A 20,673-nucleotide genomic window follows, 5' to 3' on the forward strand; every position below is an offset into this window, starting at 1 on the left:
CTTGCACAGACTCATTGTAGGGCTGTACTGCTAATAATAATACATATTAAAAGGAAAAATCCTTTCTCTGAAGGGTGATATCAGCACTCTGAGACCAGCAAGCCTGTGGGCAGAGAGAAATGGTCGAGCACAGCCAGGGTGTCACTTGAGGACATGAGCTCAGAGCCTCAGACACACAGGAAAACTCAGACACTATTTACTGCAGAATTAAATAGCCTGCCCTAAAACTGTTTCAGTGTCCCTAAATGAACATTCAGTACCACACTTGCTTAGACAAACATGGGGGCTCACTTAGAAATGAAAAAACCATCAGTTCACCACTGGAAATAACAAGAAAAGTGTCCTTAGTCTCGTTCCTTAAGTATTTTTTAAAGACAGTTTGCAGAAGGGAGGGAGCACCTCGCTCTGCCTAAATTCCCTTTCCCCACTTTGCTAAATAAAAGTCTTGTGAAAGCCACAACAGCTCCTGTAACTTTAAACCTGGGCTGAGATCATAATTTTGGTGCTGACCAAACAGCGTGCGGAGGGCGGGCCTGGCTGCTCGTCGAGGACCACCTTGGGCTGCTCCCACCCCTTGGCTAAAGAAAATAACTCCAACTCCACTCAGTTTTCTCTAACTGCACAGTTATCAGCTGGGAAAGCCTTCCCCCTCTATGATACAGCAGCAAAAGGAATATTTGGAATACCAAAGTGTTTTCTTTGCAGTGATTTCTTTTTGGGATCTCAATTCTCCGCTGCCTCTAAATAAAAATTAATCCGAGTTTGGATCCATCTGGTCTCAGGATTAGGAAAAGCGACTCTCCAAGCAGATCCAAGATGTTTATTAAAGTTCCATTCTTCATCCTCGTCCTAGGGAGTGTTCCCTTCGCAGCACTTGCTGAAGAAGGTAAGGAGAAACTTTGGTTACAATTATTTCCAGCCGTTTCCTGCCCTTTAACGGTTTCTCTGCTCGCTCCCAGGTTATGGAGCTGCTCTGTCCTGTTTGTAAAACTTCCTTTGGAATTCTCAAACTCCAGCTGTAATCTGGTGACTAACAGGGCAGAAGTTTTCAGATGGGCTGAGTTAGGCTCTGTTAGGAAAGAATTTTCTGTGTGTGTCTGCAAGGGAGGGAGAAGGTACAGGCAGGGAAGGCATTCCAGCCCCAGCCCTTGGAAATGAGTCTCCCTGTGACACACACAGTGCAGAGTGCAAGCAATAGGTTAGTTTAATTGACATTTAGGTGGTGTAACTCTACCAGAGTAATTTATAAATATTTCCATTCAGGAGTTTAACTTACGAGCTTAAAGACATTACAGCCACTTAGAATTTGAGCCTTACTCAGGGCTTTGCTAAGCCTAACTTAGCCATAAGCAATATATACAAACTAAAACAGGGAGAGTTATTACCTAAGACATATTAAAAAAGTGTTAGGTACCTACTTAGAAAAGATTAATTTGGCAAATTATTTCTTTTGAATTTTATAAAAAAGACACACTTTTAGGTAAAAGAGACATTTTCTTACAGCTAAAGGGGAAGAGTCTGATTTATTAACAGTAAATCAGAATTACCCTGACCAGTACTTGTTTCCAGGAATATCACTTTGAAATTCAGACTTTCAGTGCAGTGTTTGACTCCTGATGAATGAATTGGCCACCAGGCAACGTGAAGTGCCTCTGCCATTGCCATGGAACACATTCCCAGTACCAGTGCTCTAAATACATCAATTTGAAACTCAGCCCATCAGTCTTCCAAAGCATAACTGTACTTGTCAGACTTGGATTTGGGGACCCAAACTGAAAAAAAAAAAAAAAATGACCTGATTTTGGCCTGATAATAATCAGCACCATTCTGCTGGATAGAATGGAGCTATATCAATATACAGCATGTGTGGGTGTTGACTTGAAACTTCTAATGGTGTATGTCAGAATAGGAGGCTGAGAGTTTGGAGCTGTGCTTCAGAATTTCACAGAAAATCTAAAATCAGCACATATTAGGCAAGACACAAAAATTGTTTTCTAGGAAATTGGGGGAAACTGTAAGAATTGTTTAAGGACATCTACCTTGTCCTTAAGAAGCATCACTATTAAATGTACCCAAGTTTAAAGCCATTAGAAATGAGGCAAAGCCACCACTATTTTATAGAATTACCTTAAGCAGTTTCTAAGATACCAGAATCACAGGTAGAAAAGGTGTTTCATCTCCAGGCTTTAGGGGAATTTTTAAGCATTTCTTCTCTCAACTCTGAGAGAAGGAGTCCAGCAACAATCAGGCTGAAACCCTACTAGTCAGAAAGAAAAACAGAGTATTTGCTGCTTGCAAGATCCCACCTCTGCTTTGTAACCAGCACTGAACTCCACAGCAGGATCTAGAACATGGTTTACAGTGTTTAAGACTTTTGGGGGGTTTAGGTTTTATGACTTTTTCTTCACATGGAGCCAGTCATGTAGGACAACTTGCAAAGGATACACCTGGGAAATGGACTCCAGAGGTAAAACAAGAAAATATTGAGTATTTAATATGTATTACTGGTGTTTACTGACAACCATCAGCAATTATGTGTTAGAACAGACTTGAGGTGACAATGCCACCTTCACAATCTGTGCCTGGCTGACAGGGGAAGGGAGAATGTCTGACTTGAATAGTCCCTGGGGGAGTGGGGATATCCAGATATCTGAAACCCTGGGGTGACAGTGTGGCTTTAGGGTTTTAGGGGAAAAAAGTCTTATTATCAGATTCTAATACTTCTTAACCCAATGAGGCCATAAATAAATCTGCAGCTTCCCTTTTCTTGCAATTGGGCACTCCAGGTTATGGACTGAGACTGACTCAAGAAAAGCAGCTTTGTTTCAATCAGGAAGTGTATTACCAGTTTCCAAAAGGATTATTATTATTATTACTGAATGATTAGCAGATACATTTTTGCCTTTCTGTGATCCCTTTCAGCATATAAAAACTCAGGCAAGTTACTGGATCAGACCAAATGAGTTGAAATGGAAGTTGGCCTCCACCAGCATCCAAACTAGTGCTTTGCAGAGGCATTTCTTAATTCCAAACCCTCTCCTGTGGTGAAAATATCATTGCAGAGATGGAGATTACTGCAGTGGCTGTCACATAACATGAACAAAAATTAACGTGATTGTTGACAAGATACCACATGTCACTTGAGCTGTATCAACTGTCCACGTGCCTGATGTTACCTAGAGGCAAACACTAGATTATATCTCCTTATGCAAGTCAGGTTTATCCCAGATCATGTAACATTTGGTTTGGACCGAAAGTAAGCACGTTGACAGGATAATTCAGATGATGTTTCAGATATGAAACATTTTGAGTCCATTTTCCAGAAGAAAGGAAACTGAAGTTTACAGTCAACCCTGAAAGACTAAAAAGTTTTCTGGGTTTTTCAAAATCATAAAAAATAGAATTGACAAAATCACCAGAAAAGTTTTTTTTGGAAGTGTCTTGATTTACCCAAACTGTTGCTGTTTCAGTGGCAAAACTATAATAAAGTCAGGCACCTCTAAACTCTCCTGAAAATCAAATTCTGTAACTGCTGGCTATAAACAAAATGTACAACCAAGAGGAACAGTCACATTTGACTCAAAAGGGACCCAGTTTTCTACTAAATAAGCACCACAAAACCTTTCACCCTGCACCATGAATGATGAGTGCTCTTACATGTGTCCCATATATGCCTCTTCATGATATAAATCTAACTCTACACGTCCAATACCCAAAACAATTATCACAAAAAAGGGGAAAATCATCTTGCTGAATCACTATTAGTAGGTCTGCAAATCAGTGGGTCTCTATTTTCCAGTGTCTTTGTGGAAGACCAGCAGAGAACAGACAAAATTTGCTTTATTTGCTTTCTCCTCTCTGCTGGGCAAGCAGAGGTTTGCCCATCTGTATTCCAACAGTTAATTTTTGAATCTGTAACTTTACAAACAAGGAAAACAGTCATATTTAAAGGCTTACAAGTGGACCTTTCATTAACTCAAGCTGCACAGTAAAATCTGGGAACAGAGAGGCCAGATCCTCCACTCCTGTCATTCAGTAGTTCCCACTGAATCCCTGCACATACCCCAGACCTAGGACTGTAAATCATCTGGATTAAAAAAAAAAAAAAGGCAGTTAAAAACCTAGAGAGCATTTTACTAGATAATAAAAGGCAGTGAAGGAAGGCTGCTGGGCTCCAACAGAAGCAGGCAGTGTTTCTCCATGTGTCACTTGAGGCGAGCCACACGTGGACCACAGAAATGCCTCATTCCTGCTGCTGGCCCGGCTGGGGCAGATGGGCCGTCTCAGTGGCACGTTTGTTTTGTTGGTTTGTTTGCTTTTTGTCTGGATGTGGTCGGGGACCGCAGGATGGGAGGCAAATGCTGCCAGGTCCTGCCCCTCCCTGCATCCCAACCCTCCCAACCCCCTGCTGCAGCCTCTCGAAGGGCCCCCCCTGCTTCGTGTGCCCCCTCAGTGGGGATTAACCCCCCAGAAAAGCACAAACTGCTGCCCAGCATTTCAGAACAAGATGTGGGATTTGGGAGCAGGGGTGTGCTGGGATGTTCTAAAGAGAAACGAATGAGGAAAAATAAGAGACAAAAGCATTATTGATTTCCAACTGCCTGTCTCAGAAGCTTGGCCAAAGGCTCTCCAAGGACAGAGAAGCTGATGCTGAGCACATCCTCGTGTTGCTTTATGACTTCCTCATGTTTTTTCCATCTTTGTTGATTACAAACACTACAACATCCAGCACAAATTGGATCAGAATAATCCTTTGTGAGGGAATAATTCCGCTGTTACACCATTTTCAGGCAAACATGTGGTCTCTTAGGAGGGCTTGAGTAGTGTAAGAGATACTGCTAAATCTGTAAAGGGGACACACTTAACTCCAAATGGACATTAAAATGGTTTTATGACTGTGAAACGCATCCAAATATTAGCTAGTACATGATTAATGTAGGATAAAAGTCAGACTAAACATATTTGAGTGGATCTTGCTTGCTGCATGGCAATAAAAGGAGGTAGCCAAAAATCACTCTGTGAACAAAATTAGCACCTAAGAGTCTCCAGTTCAGTGTTTGGTGGGAGTATTTCAAACAAATAAGTTAAGGAACATGCAAAGGGTCCTGCTGGCAGATACAAGGGGTTAGTAACCTTCAACAAGGCAGCTGTGAAAGGGCACGTGGCTGTAGCCTCAGAGTTCTGGGGAAGAAGTGATTCAGGGAAAAGATTAGTTTATTACTGTATTAGAGGTCATTTCTTAATTCCTCTCATCTGCATTTACACATCCCAGTATTTGCACACAGATATTTGCTTTCTGCTGCACATGTGGAAAATCTGCTGCTCCCTGACACAAAGTTTGGTACTTTCCTCCTTATGTTGGCTGAAATGCTCATTTTTTGTCAGCCCTGCAGTAACAGCTCTGGAATCCTGCCCCTGACAGAGAGGTGCAGCAGATACTCACACCTTGATCACAACTCCAACCTCGTTGTCCCAATCAAACCCTCAGGGAAAACAATTAAACTATGAGTAAAATTGCCAAGGAGCACAGGGCAGCAAATATCAATAACAATGTGGTTTTATGCCACTCTCATGGGATAGCAAGTCTGAGGTCAGCGTGCTGAGCAGACAGGAAAGCAGAGGTTGACACACATTCTTAAAAGCATAAATTTGGAATATTCATCTCTAGTTCTGCAAGGAATATTTTAAAGGAATATCCCATAATGGAGTTAGTCCCTTCCTAATGCCCACAGCTCTGTGCTGATCTTACCATGCCTAAGACAAGGCTTACTAAGGTTCCACGTTTTCCCCTGGTGGTTTTGTTTCCCAGCTTTGGTTGGGGGTCATTACACACAGCAATCCCTTGAAGAGCAGCTACTTCTCTATATCTGCCCAGTTCAAGTATATTTTGCTTTGCTTTTCTGTCAGGAGAACACTGTAACATCCAGAGGACATGTGATTTACTTGAGGAGCAGCCCAGTGGTTCTTTGCCACTTGGCACTGTCGGTTTAAAGCCTGGCTTTGTTCCTTTGGCTGAGCCAGCCCCAGCAATAAAACCCATCTGGAGCAGGGTGTGGTGAGCAAAGGAAATGTTCCTGACAATTCAGCAAAGCATTGTCATCACAAGCTGCAGGGAATACCTGAACAAACCCAGTCATGCTCTAAATAAGGCTGAGCTAAATCCTGCCTTGTGCTTCATGACCAGTTTTCAACTGGCAGACACTTTCCAAAATTCCTGCTATTTTGTCATCCAGCTTCCTTTGTTATATAAAGCAAACTGTCAGTTTTTGCATAAGGAAACTGCAGAAAGCATTTCAGGATTTAGACAGGACATACTTTCTCCTGAACAACAGAGTCTAGACACTTAAATACACACCAGGGGATTTCTTATGGGATGAGACATTACTCCAACTTCCAGAAAAAATTAGCAGAGAAAGAAAAGGCCCCAAACAGGCCAAGCACACAAAGCTCTCAGGACACTGCAGATATGATTTTGCAGGATACAGATGAGGTACAAATGAGAATTTCAGTTCTCATTAACAAACTTCCCTGCCTTTCTAAAGTCTGCAATTTTTAACTGTCCAAAGGTTCAAACATCAAAAGACAAATCCCAGAATCCACTATGTTACATTCTTCAAAACCTCATATTTTCAAAGTCAAAAAAATTTTGTAGCCTGGATCTGGTGCTGTTGAATCATTTCACAACAAAAGAGACACCTGTATGCTTTTTTTTCCCCAGATATCCAAAAATAGAAAAATAATGGAAAACTATTTTCAGACAAAATTCAGCTGATGATGTAGATTTGGGATTCTGGAATACACTTAAATGGAGGATGAAGCCAAATAACAAAAAAACCAACCAACCAACCAAAAAAAATCAATTTGAAAATTACAGAGCTGCTGTATTTAAAAGGCAGATTCCTTACAAATCACATATTTTTGTTAAATCTCCACCACCAGGAATAAAAGTTTTCACTGAACTACTACTGAACTAATTCCAGTAATGAGATACATACTAAGACTCAGTTTGCTCACAATCAAATTAAGGTCTCTGAGTGAAGGATGCTCCCTCAGAACGGGAATTCCTGTATCAGGACATAAATGCTGAGTCAAATACAGCCAAAACAGGATGGAGAACACACAAATCCATACACAGCCCTTCAAACAACACCACTTGGGCTGTAACAGTTCCGGAAGCAGATCCTGAAAGCCCCCAGTCAGCTCCAGATGTTTGCTCAGATCATCTCCAGCAGGAGTGTGATACCTCCCAAGTGACCTCTCCTGCTAAATTCTTTCCCTGGCTTTTCTAGAGCAACATCCTCCAAAGTATCTATTTAGCACAGCTGGATGGGATACAACATGATGTTGATAAGACACAGATAAAAATAAACTTTAAGATCAAAGCTTTTGTTTGACAGTTAACCTGCTAGTTTCCTTTTTTAGCTGTTACAAATAACTGGAGCTGGTTTCCTTTTTTTATTTGAAGCAGAAGGCAATGAGCAAAAGATTATTTCAGTTCTTGCTAGAGGGAATCCTTTAAGGTTTGCCATTTTTATCTCCTGGTCTCTTATCAGAGATGGAAACTCATTCTATTTGGAGGGCTTCCTATTCCAAGGACTAAGCTAAACTACAGGCTTACAATTGCATTTACCCACCAGTGTTTGGGTTTATTCAGGTTTATACCAGGAGAGAAACGAGATCCTACAACATTTTTCATCTTCAGAAGTATCTTTGTTGGTTTTGGAGATACCTGAAAGACATGCTAATGAACAACAATTTTACAACTCCCTCTCCTTTCCAACACAACCTGCTTTGAAAGCCTCCCTGAGAGGTTTTCCCAGTAAACTGTCGCTCCAGGCACATAAGTAGTGAGCTCATCTTCCCCTAAGTGGGTCATGGGATGCTTAAGCACGGGAGGGTTTCAAAGCAGTATTAAACTTTTAGAGACAGCAAATTTTCTCCTGGTGTGCAGCCTGAGAGCAGCTGGGGGCTTTGAACTGAAAGGCTCCCAGCTGGAACTCTGGCAGGAAGGGGTGCAATGATTAATTCACAGGCACAGCAGCTCAGAGCTGCAAACAGAGGAGGCCCTGGTGCTCCTTGGAGACAACCCCAGCACTGTGAGGCAATGTTTTTATTTACAACCTCCTCTAAGATAATATTAGGAACACATGCAGAAGCACTGCTTAACCCTGACTCTTGCTACAGTTGGCCCACATCAGATGGAACCAAGAACTGACAGGAGCACACCCCCCTTTACATCCCATTTGCATTCCCTTTGATGTCAGTGGTGCAGGGCTCCTACTGGGACGGGGAAAGAAGCTTCAAGTCCAATAATTTCTCTCAATTTTATTTAAATATTTAACTTCTGTATGACTTTCCCTGACAAAGCTGTCCAATATCCAATTTTCCTTCCCACACGTGCACTACACTGATAAGAAATTCCCTCCCAGCCTTTCTTTGGGCAATAATTCATTCAGTAGTGTCTGTTTGACCACCACCCAGCCACCTCCACTGTCCACCCAAAACGAACCTGGAAAGACTCCAGGGATTATTCTCCAGCAAATACAGGACCTCAGCTTGAAAACAGTGTTATACAGGTGGGATAGGACTGGGTCAGGACCTTCAGAGTGGCAGAAATCAGTTTGATCTCAGCTGGGGCAGTTCAGAGGAGCCACTTTCCAGTTTCCCTGTCCAGTAAAGGAAAGGCAGCACTACCAAGGATGACCCAGATCTCAGGTGAGCTGAGTTACCTTCTCCAAGTATTTATCTCTCCCCACAGACTGTGAAGGAAGATAAGGGCAAGCAGCCACTTTATTTAGGTGCCTTTATTAAGAACCTAAAATTAGGCAAGATTAATCTGGGCCACCTCTTTTTGCCAGTCACTGAGAGGGCAAAGGCACTGAAATAGGTTTTCTACACGTCACTCACGGCCAAGAATCTCAAGAAGTACCACACCAAGACTAATTATTTTATATTTCCTTGTGACAGTCACTATTTCTCTCCACCTTTGCTGTGTGACACTGTTTCCTTTGCTGCCTTCCCTGTCAGGCAGTTTTTCAGGGCCATGCCAGCAGTATAAGCAGCTTCTCCCAATAAGCTGCTTGTTGTTAACGTACAAAATTTATTTCACTTTCTGCTGGGGGATTTTCCTCTGGTAATTGGTTTTCTCCATCTGTGCTTATTTTTCAACTAGTGAATAAAGGATGTTTTTTTCACTTCTGACTGGGATTACAAGGTAAACTGAGCCATACACAATTAACATTGGTGAGTCCTACTGCTACTTTTCCCTTAAACGTAGCATTTACATGGCCAATATTTTACATCGACTATTACACTCTAAAGTCATTACTTTATAAGCAAAAAATAAGTTTTATAAGTAGTGCTATATCTTAAATCACACTGATATTTAGAAAGTGTCTAAATATACAACTGAAAGTCAAACCCCTTTTGTGCTTCCTCAATAATTTCAATTAAAAATGACCAAAACATTATTTTTGCCATTTTTAACTTGGAACTCTGATTTACCCTGGCCTGTTCTAGTCTTGCTGTGGATTTTTGGTGATTTTTGGGACACTGACTGGCTTAATTAGCCTCTCTATTAGGCCTCATCTTGGCATCACATGAATATCCTTTCTTCATCTGCTGCTGCCCAAAGTACTCCCTGCACACCCTTTGGGCTCTGAGGTAGAAAGTGTATCTGTGTTCAGGCTTATAAAGGTACAAAAATATAAAATTCTGTTTACTTGAGTAAACATGGAATTAGAAATCTAAGTTTAGTTCAGTGTTTGGTCTCTTGGCAATGGGACAAAGCTCTCAGTCTTACATTGGTGGAGATGAAGAAAAATTTTCTAGTTTGGTTCAGAAAACAATCTTGGGAGCAAAGGAAAAATATTTGCAAGTTTCCAGTAGAATTCGAATGAGAGTTTTGAGCAAAACCAGATTTTTTTTTCTCAGTCCCAACTCATTCATCCTTTAAGCTGCCAGTGCATTTTTTTATTGATTTCAAAATTAAATACTGGCTTTTTTTAATGTGAAATAACATTTTTATTTTAAAAGGGGCAGTTACAAATGAACAAAAGTAAAATGGAACTCACAATTAAAGAACAATAATTTGTGATATCTGCACAGCTGATCCAAAGTGATTCTATGCTTTTTTTTCAGTTTTGACTGATATCAAGCAAAATGCCCATTCTCACTCATTTCAGCCACAGAACAAAAGCTGTTTTCTTGCCTCTGTGTCAGACACAACACAGGTAGGGTGCACTTAGGAGTAGTAAATTCTTCCATAAGAAGTATTTGGATCTAGTCAAACAATTCAGATATAGTCTAACTTCATATGCAGAGGAGATGAGAATAATTTTAGGTGACTACATAAAAAGTGAAATTAGTAGAAACAGTGTTAATTTAACAAAACCAAACAGGTTGTGAACATTTCCCTTCCATAAAATATTCCAATGGGACAGTAATACCCAGCTTTTAAAAGAACTCCTGTGAATAGCTGTCCTTCTTTTGGTCTGATTGCTGAGATAAACAGAAGTTTGATGCAAAATAAGCTTTTTTTTTTTTTTTGCCTGAAGATATTATCAGCTCTTTGCTTAATTTTCAGCCCTGGAGTCTGGAATCAGCAGGACCCTCATTCCCAGCCAGGCTCCCTCACCTGGCTTTGTAATCACAAACCCCCAAGAGATCTCACCCCACATTACCATCCTTCTCTGCATCCTCGCAGGTTTATGAATCAGCAAGAAACTTAATCAAATGCCACTTCTGTTTCCAACATATTCTTGATAGTGCCAGTTGTCTTCACAGGGCTGTGTTTTTTGTGTTCTACCTTGTTCCAGCTTGTTTTGCCTCTGAATGAAGTCTGGCTGTATTTGTAAATAAACAGCATTATGAGGGGCAAAATGGAAATGTCCACTACACCAAAGAGCACAGATGACACAGAGGTCTAGAATAAAAAAGAAGACCTTACATTGTTGCCTAAAAGAAAATCAAATTATGGCAGCTAAGCATTTGCAATGTTGGAAAAACCTCAGGACAGATTTGTGTAGGAATATTTTCAAACTATAGCTACACCCATAAACATCGATGACAGTTCTAAAAATAAAGGTTGCAGCTGAGACTGAGCTGAAAGCTGGGAGAAAGCTCTTATTATTTCGGAAAATGGAAGATGTTTGAAGCAATTTATCCCAATGTATAAGCTGGAAACCTGGAGGCATCACATCCACTGTGGGGGGAGAGGGAACCTTTCCTTAAAAAAAGAAATAATTTCTTGGACAAAATGTTCATAACCAAGATGTTTTAAGGTTTTGCCAGGGTTAAGTGATGGTGCTTAAGCTCTTTGTCCTACTGCTTTGGGCAAAAGTAAAGCAGAATTCATATTTATTCCAAATAATTTCACAAACCAAAGTGCACAGGGGCAGGGACACAGAACAGTGCACAGAGCTCGTGTTTAATAAAGTTTTCATGTCAAAGTAGCCAGAACAGGTGACTAAAAAGTAAAATCCTGACTCATTTTCCACAATTTTATTCAGCAAGCTCAGTTCTAGAAGGAGAAGAAAGTGCAACGATCGATTTCAGAGAGAGAAATGACACGGAATTTGAAGCCCTGCCAACCCTGGTGAGTATAAAATGCCAAGTAAAGGTTCCTTTCTGTTACCTGCCTGTTCACTGCCACTCGCTGCCTCTTCCAGTTCAGTGTCTCTCACTCAGCTTCAGTGAAACCAAACTGACAAACCAGTGTAAAAAAAACAAAACCCAAAACACTAAAAAAAGGCAGGGCTGCAATATTCTGCAGTCTCCTTCTGCAGTCCTGCTGAGAGGTCATCTTGTGTAGAAAAGCCTCCAGCTGGGAAAATCCATCAATTTGGTTTGTTTTGGTCACTGTACCCAAGTCAAGGATGTTGGGTGACAGCTAAAAAAGCACCCACAAGATGTGGACGAGCAAGGAATTTAAATGTTGCCTTCATACGTGCAGACTGAGTGTACTGAGGTTTTCTTTTCCCTCTTTTCCCCCCAATTCTTGTAGTTGCCCACCAGACTACACAATGTAACAAATCTCTTGCAGTTTGGACACCTGATGACCACAGAAAGTGCTTTTGTCCCGGATGGAGACAGTGACAATTCTACTGGTTATGGAGTTAACACAGAGAGTGTTGATGGTAAAAAAACCTCTTCATTTCTACTTTTCTATATCAAAGTTCTACTGCCATCTACTAAATAATATCTGGAAAATTCCAATATCAAGTTTAAGGTGTTCTCTTTATAAATAGACACAGCAAATACACTCAGAGCAAGGTGAAATTTTATCAGCATACGCCAGTCTCAGACAATTAAAATCTGATTTCTGTCTTAATCATAATTATTTTATACCAGGTATAATGCCCTTTTGATCTTAAGGTGATCACACTTAAGTTTCAGTAGTATATATCAGATAAATCAGTCCTCTAGGTTTTAATTTCTATTACTTAAGAGTTTTTTGTATTCACTCTCCCAGACTTTTAATTTGCTCCCTTCCTATCAAAAGGACAACCTCAAACCATTGTGACATAGTTGATAAAAGTTCTCCTTGCATATAGCATTACAAATTGGACTGAAAAACTCTGTACAAAGCAGAGTGAGTAATTATTCTCTTTCTGGCTTTACAGGTGAACCGAGTGGGGAACCAGAGAAAACTGAAAAAGGTATTAAGCAGAAGATTTGCTTAAAAAGACAAGGGGGAACAAAATTGCCAGGGAATCCCCTTCCAGCAGCCAATGGCTGTGCCCAATCTGTCCCTGAACTGCCTCCCCTGGTTCACCTGATCACTGTCTCCATGTCCACACCCTTATGGAGCCCTCCAGCCCAAGGGCATATTTTCAAACTATAGCTACACCCATAAACATCGATGACAGTTCTAAAAATAAAGGTTGCAGCTGAGACTGAGCTGAAAGCTGGGAGAAAGCTCTTATTATTTTAGAAAATGGAAGATGTTTGAAGTAATTTATCCCTGAATTTCCCAAACCTGAATTTCCCAAACCTCAGGCTGCTGAATTTCCCAAACCTCCAGCCCAAAGGCACTTTTTCAGGCTGCTAAACTTCCCAAAACTACTTGAGAACTCCCAAGACAGAAGGGAATTTCCCTGAGGAGTGGGATGCAGCAGAACAGCATCAGTGCTGTATCAGTCCCTCTTACCAGTGGTCTCCATGAGAAACACGCTGACATTCCCAACTTCTTCTTTCAGGTGGCCTGGAAACAATTGCACTGGTTGGAATAATCATTGGAATCGTGGTTGCAGTTGGAATCCTTGCAGGAATAGTGATTGCTGTCGTAAGGAAGATGTCAGGCAGGTACTCGTAAGTAAATTGCTAATCAGGCTTTTCCAGCAAGCCCCATCCTCTGAGCAGGGTCACAGGAATCACCTGGGAAATGTCTGGTGTTCCTATTTTGACTCAACAATCTATTTTGATGTTACACATTGCATCAAAATCAGCAAGAGCTGCATCACAATGAGGGGGGTCTAAAACCACAGAAATCAGAAAAAAATTGCCAGATGTTGTTATAATATCAAGTGCATGGGGTTTGGAATTACTCTCCTGCACAGAGGAAAAATTATCTAGGAATTATGAGAGGACCAAATCCTACAAGTACTAGAAAGCAGCTGAACATTGGGAATGATCTCTGCCTTATTCTTTGGTGCCATGCAAATCTAAAGTTCTGTACAAACTCCAAAGGACTAAGAAAATCTCAGGACATTTAAACAGATCCTGTGCACCAGAATTAGGAGAAAGGAAAACAGGAACTGGGAAGAGAAATAAAGTGGTGATAGGAAAGATAGAGAGGGAGGAAAAAAGATCAGGTATCTAACATTTAGGTAAGGATGAGCAATAAATGTCTGCTTGTTGTTTTCCAGGCCCTGAAAACAGTTGAAACAAGCAGCCATGCATTCTATGCCAGAAAATACAAGTGCTTCTTATTTTATAAGAACTAAAGACAATTCCTGCATTTGTGTGAGAAGATGATCCATGGAAAATATGGTCAAAGCATTCCAGATCTATGGGGATCCCACACAGCTCTAAGGACCACCCCCACTCTCCCCTGATTCCAGAGTATGGAACATTTCATAGCATTTCTACTATCCAGGATTTTACCACAAGAAAAAAGATTTTGCAGTAAGAAAAAACCCTGCAGCAAACAGATGTACACCTGAAATGTGATTTACAGGTAATATATGCTTGGGTTTTAAATGCAACCAAAGATTATGTCACATTACATTTTATGCATTTCTTTAAAAAAAAAAAACAACATATCCAGAACATATTCAGAATCTTTTAAGTGTTTTTGACTGGTTAAGTGCTTGTGGCATGTTCATCTACCACGTGATGTATCAAAAAGGAGGAATTAGCTTCAGAGAGAACCAGTAATTTACAAATTAAATATCCAGAAAATACTGGATATTGGAAGCTAAAATCTTTCCACTATTGATACAGATTTTCTGCTCATGATACTTATGTTATTCTGTGGCAAAATAGGGTAGGCCTGGCTGGAACTGACCTACCAACTGAAAGCTTGCTCTGCTGACTATTGCATCAGGAATTTCCTGCCTTCTCTTCTTGCAGAGACGTGCAGGGATTGAAATAAACATCCTGAATTAAGGGGTGCTTGGAAAATACCCACTTTTGATGGGTCACTTTAACCAGTTGCTCAGCAGCTTTAGAGCTGACACGTAGAAGCTTTTGAACCAGTGTATACAAACTTTGTCTTTCTGAGTGTCTCGTTTTCTAAGTGTGTTTGACAACGTGTGCAACACCAGGTCAGAATGTGGCACTGAGGAATAATGCAGCTTTTCTGTGGCATTTTTAGTGCAGCAGGACCTGAATGCACAGAGCTCAGAGCAAAGGCTTTGCATGTCCAGTGGCTGCAGTGCATCAGATTTTCTAAATCAGTGTTTGGTGTAAAAATCATGATAATCCATGAGGTCGATGATTGCTGAACGTGTCAACTTCTCTGTATTTGCTTTTCTGTTTCTTTTGTGTGCCATGAACTATCATATCAATCCAAGCTTTGGAAATAAAAATCATAATATAAATTGTCCTACTTTACAATAATTATTCTTTGTTTTCTTTAAAAAAAAAAATTAAAATATTTTAAACTTCCTTCAATTTTCCTGACTTATTTTGCTGCTTGTCTTATCAGTTCAATGCCTACAATCAATTCATTGGACATTGCTAAATGAAACTATAATTCAAAGCTAAACATATGAGAAAAAGTAATTCAGGAGTGTTTAGTTAGTTTTTGAGCTGATGAAGGCAAGCAGTCAGTCTGTGACCATGAGTAATAAGCTTTATCTTCATGTAAAGTCATATGGAAGCAGGAAAATTAAAGCTTCTTCTTGTGGTAAAAGAATAGTAATTTCTGTTAGTTTGGATTTAACAATTTCTTGCCTGTACTGGAAACTGTCCCATAAGATGCATTAATGCCTTCCCAAATGCTTGGCATATGGAATTATGAATTATTCACCCCTTGTAGGGAATAGCACAGATGTCACTGGTTTCTTCTGCAGCAGCTCAGTCACTGCTAACTTGCAAATGCCACAAAATCAGAAAAACATTCTTATGCTAGCTCTGAATTTTGGTTAAGCCTGAAGTAACAAGAGAAATGTGTGGCACTGGAGCAGACAACCTTTGTGGGCAGTTCTGAGTTTTCCTGGATCATGGACAGAACACCAGTTGAAATTCTGCTCAAGGACACTTTGCTTTGCTCCCACACCAGAATCTCTCACTAAAAGCCATTTTAATTTCATACACCAACTACTTAAATTTTCTGGTCTTAACTGTGCCTTTATAGTCCACCTTCTAGTTTAAGGGAAGTTTTATTAATCTTAGGTAAAGACCAATCCCTAACCAAACAGCCCATGCTCCTCTGAAACATTAGTTTTGGGCTTCCAGCCCTGGAGACTGAGTATGAAATGTTGTGCTGTGCTAAATCTGAACCTGCAAAAACGTGACAGCAATTTCCTTCTGATGATCAGCTGGAGTGCAGGACACTCAGTACATGGTAGAGGAAGCAAGGGTTCTGAAAAATCAGAAGACATCTATTGTTCTGAAAACTTGAAGAAACAGCAACTGCTGCTAAAATGGTACATTTGATATTCTGATGATTCACACACCTTGCTGCCTGGAAATCTCAAGTGTAGAACATTCCAGTCAGCTTCAAGCAAACCTCAAGAAACAATGGCTTGTTCATTACAATCTTGTCCATATTTGTTTTGTTATGTTACTGAATCCTTAATTTAATTAATCTGTAATTCCATGATACAAATGTCCTGGAAATGCAGACTAAAAATCCACACAGAGCTCTGTGTTTTGTATGAAACTCCTGCAGTGTTCTGTGACTGAGATGTCCTTGCCTTAAAATCCAGCTAGTTTAGGACTTCAAACGTGGATTGAACACAACCTACGTAGTTTTTGGTAGAATTTCTGTGGAAGATGGGATCTTTTCTGCTTTGTCAGAAGTCAGACAGCACATTGTCCCAGGGCAAAATCTTCTGTGAGCTCAAATGAATGATCAGCTGCAGAATCAAGGCCCAAGGTCAGGAGACTTCCTATGCATGAGAACACATGAGGAAACAGCAGCTCCATGCTTTGACCAGCTGGCCAAGTTTGACTTTTATTCACAGGGAACAACACTCAATAAATCAACACTTGCTTTTAACTTAAAGTCCTCACTCCTGATCACATTCATTCCTTTATAGTTACTAACAATAACGTTCCCTTTTGCAGCTTGGCTTTGAGTCATGAATGTGGCTCTCCCAAACAGACAAGCAGGCACCAGGCTTCCTGTGAGAGTGCCAGATGTCACTAAAAAATATCATAAACAGAGCTGTCCCCTTGCATTTGTGTCTGTGGGGAAGACACACAGCAGCCATAACCATGAAAGCAAGCTGAGGCATCAATATTTATAATAGTTCTGGACATTGATACAGCAATTCTTACATGAGTTCATTTCAGGCATGTTTTTTACCGTAAGAACAGAAAATGTCAGAAGAATGAATTCAATAAAACCAATGATAATTAAGTTTGCACTGGAAGAATTATGGAGATCAACTTACTCCTATAAATTTAAGAAGTGTTCATTTATAGTTAAACACCAATTAAAACGTGCAGCTCACTATTTTAGGAGCACTGCAGAACACCACTGCAAATATCTTAACCACATCTTATTTCAATAAAAAATAAGTACAACCTGCACATTAACACCTCTGTCAGGGTTTCAAACTCAAGTGTACTGAAGTATCATTCACATGAGAATGGCAAGTTCTGCCTTGATACTCAGATTAAGTGACTTGCCAAAGGTTATAACACAGGTAAGGGAAAAGCCACCAACCCAGGAATCTTTAAACATTAAAGCATTAGTCCTGTCACAGCTTCTTACTAGTTCAAATGAAGTGGTGTTCAGCATCTTTTATGGTAACATCATCCTTAATATTATTTAGTATAAGATAGGAACAAAGGACACAGCAAAAAAGCAACTTATTGAGTGCACAAGGCCCCTCAGGTCACAAGTATGCTTGGGTTGCTTTTGATGAAGAACCATGCCAGCTAAAAATAATTTCTGCTCCACCAGCCTAAGTTTTGCAGTGTAGATGCTACTGAACCACTGCAATTTAAAACTTAAATCATAACTGGCCTACACCACATCTGAAGACATTGTTATACCTATTTAAACTCTCCTACTTCACCAGATGAAGTGTCAGAATATCCCTACCCATCCTTTTGCAGACAGCTTTTTTTAAGCTCAAAGATTAATCCCCCTGAAATTCCCAGCATTTTGTTTTGTTTGACAGCTTCTGATGGATGCAGAAGGTAACAGGGGAGCTGCAACTTGACACCAGGTGCCAAAAGGAGGAGGCTGAATTAGTGCTTTGTCCATTTTTTTACAGCTGCAGCGTGGAGGCATTTATGTATAAATAAACTGAGCATCTCACTGGCCATGTGTCTTTGTCCAGGCCTTGTGGATTTAGGCTCCAGACCAAACCCACAGGTCCCCCTGCTCTGCAACAAACAGTCAAACTCCAACACAAAGATCCCCATTCAATCATGGAGTTTGTTCAGCTCCAGGCTGGAGAAGTCAGATTTTCAGACTCTGGTAAACGTTAAACTGGCAAATGTCTCAGCAGGCAAGGAGGGCTGAACATTCCAGGCATATCCAGAGCTGTGCTCTGGTTCCAGACAGCAGTTGGCAGGAATGATTGATCCTGGTGAGTTCAAAACCAAACAGTGCCATCCAGGAAAAAAAAAAAAAAATAAAAAGGAAATGGAAGAAGGAGAAACAGAGAACTGGAACACATTGTCTTCACTAAAATTTCATTTCATTCACGTTTCCAGATTGAGCTAAAATTGAACAATGGATTTGCCAACCTGGGGGGCTCCTTCAGGTGTTAACCAACATCAGTGTTCAGATAAACTTGGGGAAGAAATTCTTACAAATGTTACAACCTTATCTCCCAGTAGAAAAGGCAGTAAAAGTGACACATAAGAGTGATACTGATGCAACACAGCAAGGATCCCACCAACATCCAGGGAAAAATAGAAGCTCCCACTGTTTTTAAAGGTGAAAAATAGTAGAAAGAATCAGTTCTATTCTTTGGAGAACCCCTCTTGCTTCTTCCTCCAGTGCAGAACATGAAGCTACTGATGCTTTAAGAATATGGATTTGTCTCTACTCCATAAGCCCTTTAACTAATTTTTCCTGATGGGCATCTGGTAATAACTTCACAGCAATACTGACCAGCAAAAATGACCAGCAACTGAGTTATTTAATAAGTCATTGACTTGTTTAAACACTTCCTCCTTCCCTCCAGAGTGACTAAACATTTTCTAACAAGGCAATTTTAAATGTAGTGGTGTTTGTCTTAGGAAATTAGTACTGTATGTCTCATTTGAGCTGGGAAGCAACTCCATTTCCTGCTTTTATGAACCATGTTAATCCTCAAATAACACATTCCTTTGAGTCCTGTGGATATTCTGCCTCATGACATTTGATTCATCCTATGCAGGAAACGGGGAAGGAATTAGCAGGTTCAGCAGGTGTGCTCATGGGAAAAGAGAGAGGAGTGTCAGCTCTTCCTCATTTCCTATCTGCTGGAGGAAGAAGCCCCAGAGGAGCTGAATAAGCAGCAATAATGAGCATAGTGGAGGAAATAGCAGCTTCCTCCTTGAAGGAATGTCCTCTCTTGTACCAGGCACTGAGGCATTTTGCTGAGAAATAAGGGACAGCCAGAACTGTCAGTGTTTCCCTGCCTAGACCCCTACAAACTGCTTAGAGAAAGAGAATTGAGAAAAGTCCACTTTTCACAACTCACACAGAGCTTTAGAAAGTAGTGGTACAAGAGATTCTGACCTAAAAGCCAGCCCTTAAAGGCAAGTTGTATATAAAAAAATAATGCAGCAAAGGCTGCCTGTTAAAAAGTAGTGAAAGCATTTACTTGGTATAAGTTGCTGCATAAAGTTTCCTCTGTGATCCAGACCTGGAATTACCCTGGGCCAACTACTCCTGGCACTAAGATCTGTCTCTTTGTAAGAGACAAAATATTAATGAGATTATGAAAGCACAGATTACTATTAATCACCTCTCACAGGGAGGCAAACCCTGCCATCTGTTCATTTAAACCTGGAAGTGCCAAAGTTAAGAAATGTTTAACTCATAATTATGAAGTTACTCCTTGAAAACAGTTTTCCTGATGAGTTCTTCTACCTCATTTTGCCATGATTAATAATTAGCTTACTAACACAATAAACATGCTTGATTGAGTGGAAAGCAGCAACAGAAGGAACTGAGAAGGTAAAGCATGTCTGCATTTCATGGAGAAAACTGAGCAAGGGCCACAAGAATGACTTGAGATTTCAAACACCTGGCAAAAAGGAATGTATAAAGAATGTACAAGCAGACTATTAAAATTCAAGACTCCTCACTGCAGGCTGATGCAGATGCACAATGACTGCTCTCTCAGTAAGCTGTACCCGAGCCCCAGCTAGTGGTGGGATTTACTGATGGCATTTTTACAGCAAAAAGGAACATGTTCATAACAGAGAAGCTTCAGATTATTATATGTTATCTCGAGCCTGGTTTTATTTTCAAAATGCTTCCAACAAAACTAAAGTTGCATGTTGGTTGCTCATAGTATGCCTACACCATCCATAGAGCACTTCAGTGGTTTTGATTGATCCAGCAGCTGGGAGCTGGGAGCAGGAATGCAGACAATGGATGCTGTCTCCATTCTCAGTGCTGTTCCATCCTCTGAGCCAGCTTGTCATGACACAAGTGGTAGATGATCAAAACAAGGGTTGAACACTATTCTTACTTGCTTTTCCTTCTATGGAGTACTGCCAACATCTTCTCTCAATATAAATATTAAGTAAATTTAAGTATATTTAAGTATGTTTAGGTATATTTCTTGATTAATTCCACTAAGAAACTCACGGCCATCCATGTCCTGGGGTGAGTCCTGTGGTGTTTGAATCAGTTTACAGAGGCAGTCCCAAAACACCTGCTGTAGTTTGAAATGGAGGCTGATCAATGTAATTGATAAATTCAAATTTAAATGGACCTTTTCTTTACCCCTTTACCACCGTTGGTGTAATTGGCACAGATGAATCTTAGCTAATTAGTGTGAGTAGTACTCTGAAAATGGCTGCTAAGTCCATTTTAGTACAACT

The 20,673-nt window shown here is 40.4% G+C and overlaps 1 protein-coding gene across 4 annotated transcripts; it reads left to right on the forward strand.

The window, feature by feature from the left end:
* Positions 1-582: 582 nt before the first annotated feature.
* PDPN (podoplanin) lies at positions 583-15,049 on the forward strand. Of its 4 annotated transcripts, none has more exons than XM_027658065.1 (6): positions 583-886; positions 11,511-11,596; positions 12,005-12,137; positions 12,624-12,659; positions 13,200-13,311; positions 13,869-15,049. In XM_027658065.1, the coding sequence occupies exons 1-6, from the start codon at positions 817-819 to the stop codon at positions 13,873-13,875; spliced, it is 444 nt and encodes a 147-aa protein (XP_027513866.1). In that variant the 5' UTR covers positions 583-816; the 3' UTR covers positions 13,876-15,049. The 4 variants fall into 4 exon arrangements, with proteins under 4 accessions (XP_027513866.1, XP_027513869.1, XP_027513868.1 ...); XM_027658068.1 differs by having other exon boundaries at positions 13,200-13,305; XM_027658067.1 differs by having other exon boundaries at positions 13,200-13,301.
* The last annotated feature ends 5,624 nt before the right edge of the window (positions 15,050-20,673 follow it).

Source organism: Corapipo altera, unplaced genomic scaffold (assembly GCF_003945725.1).
Source record: "Corapipo altera isolate COAL_440 unplaced genomic scaffold, ASM394572v1 301, whole genome shotgun sequence".
In the NCBI taxonomy this organism is placed as follows: domain Eukaryota; kingdom Metazoa; phylum Chordata; class Aves; order Passeriformes; family Pipridae; genus Corapipo; species Corapipo altera.

Bases quoted from the DNA above. Each gene is read 5' to 3' on its own strand.
- PDPN (XM_027658065.1), top strand. From the start codon at position 817: ATGTTTATTAAAGTTCCATTCTTCATCCTCGTCCTAGGGAGTGTTCCC. The intron at 12,138-12,623 runs GTAAAAAAACCT...CTGGCTTTACAG, and splicing joins TAACACAGAGAGTGTTGATG to GTGAACCGAGTGGGGAACCA. The intron at 12,660-13,199 runs GTATTAAGCAGA...TTCTTCTTTCAG, and splicing joins ACCAGAGAAAACTGAAAAAG to GTGGCCTGGAAACAATTGCA.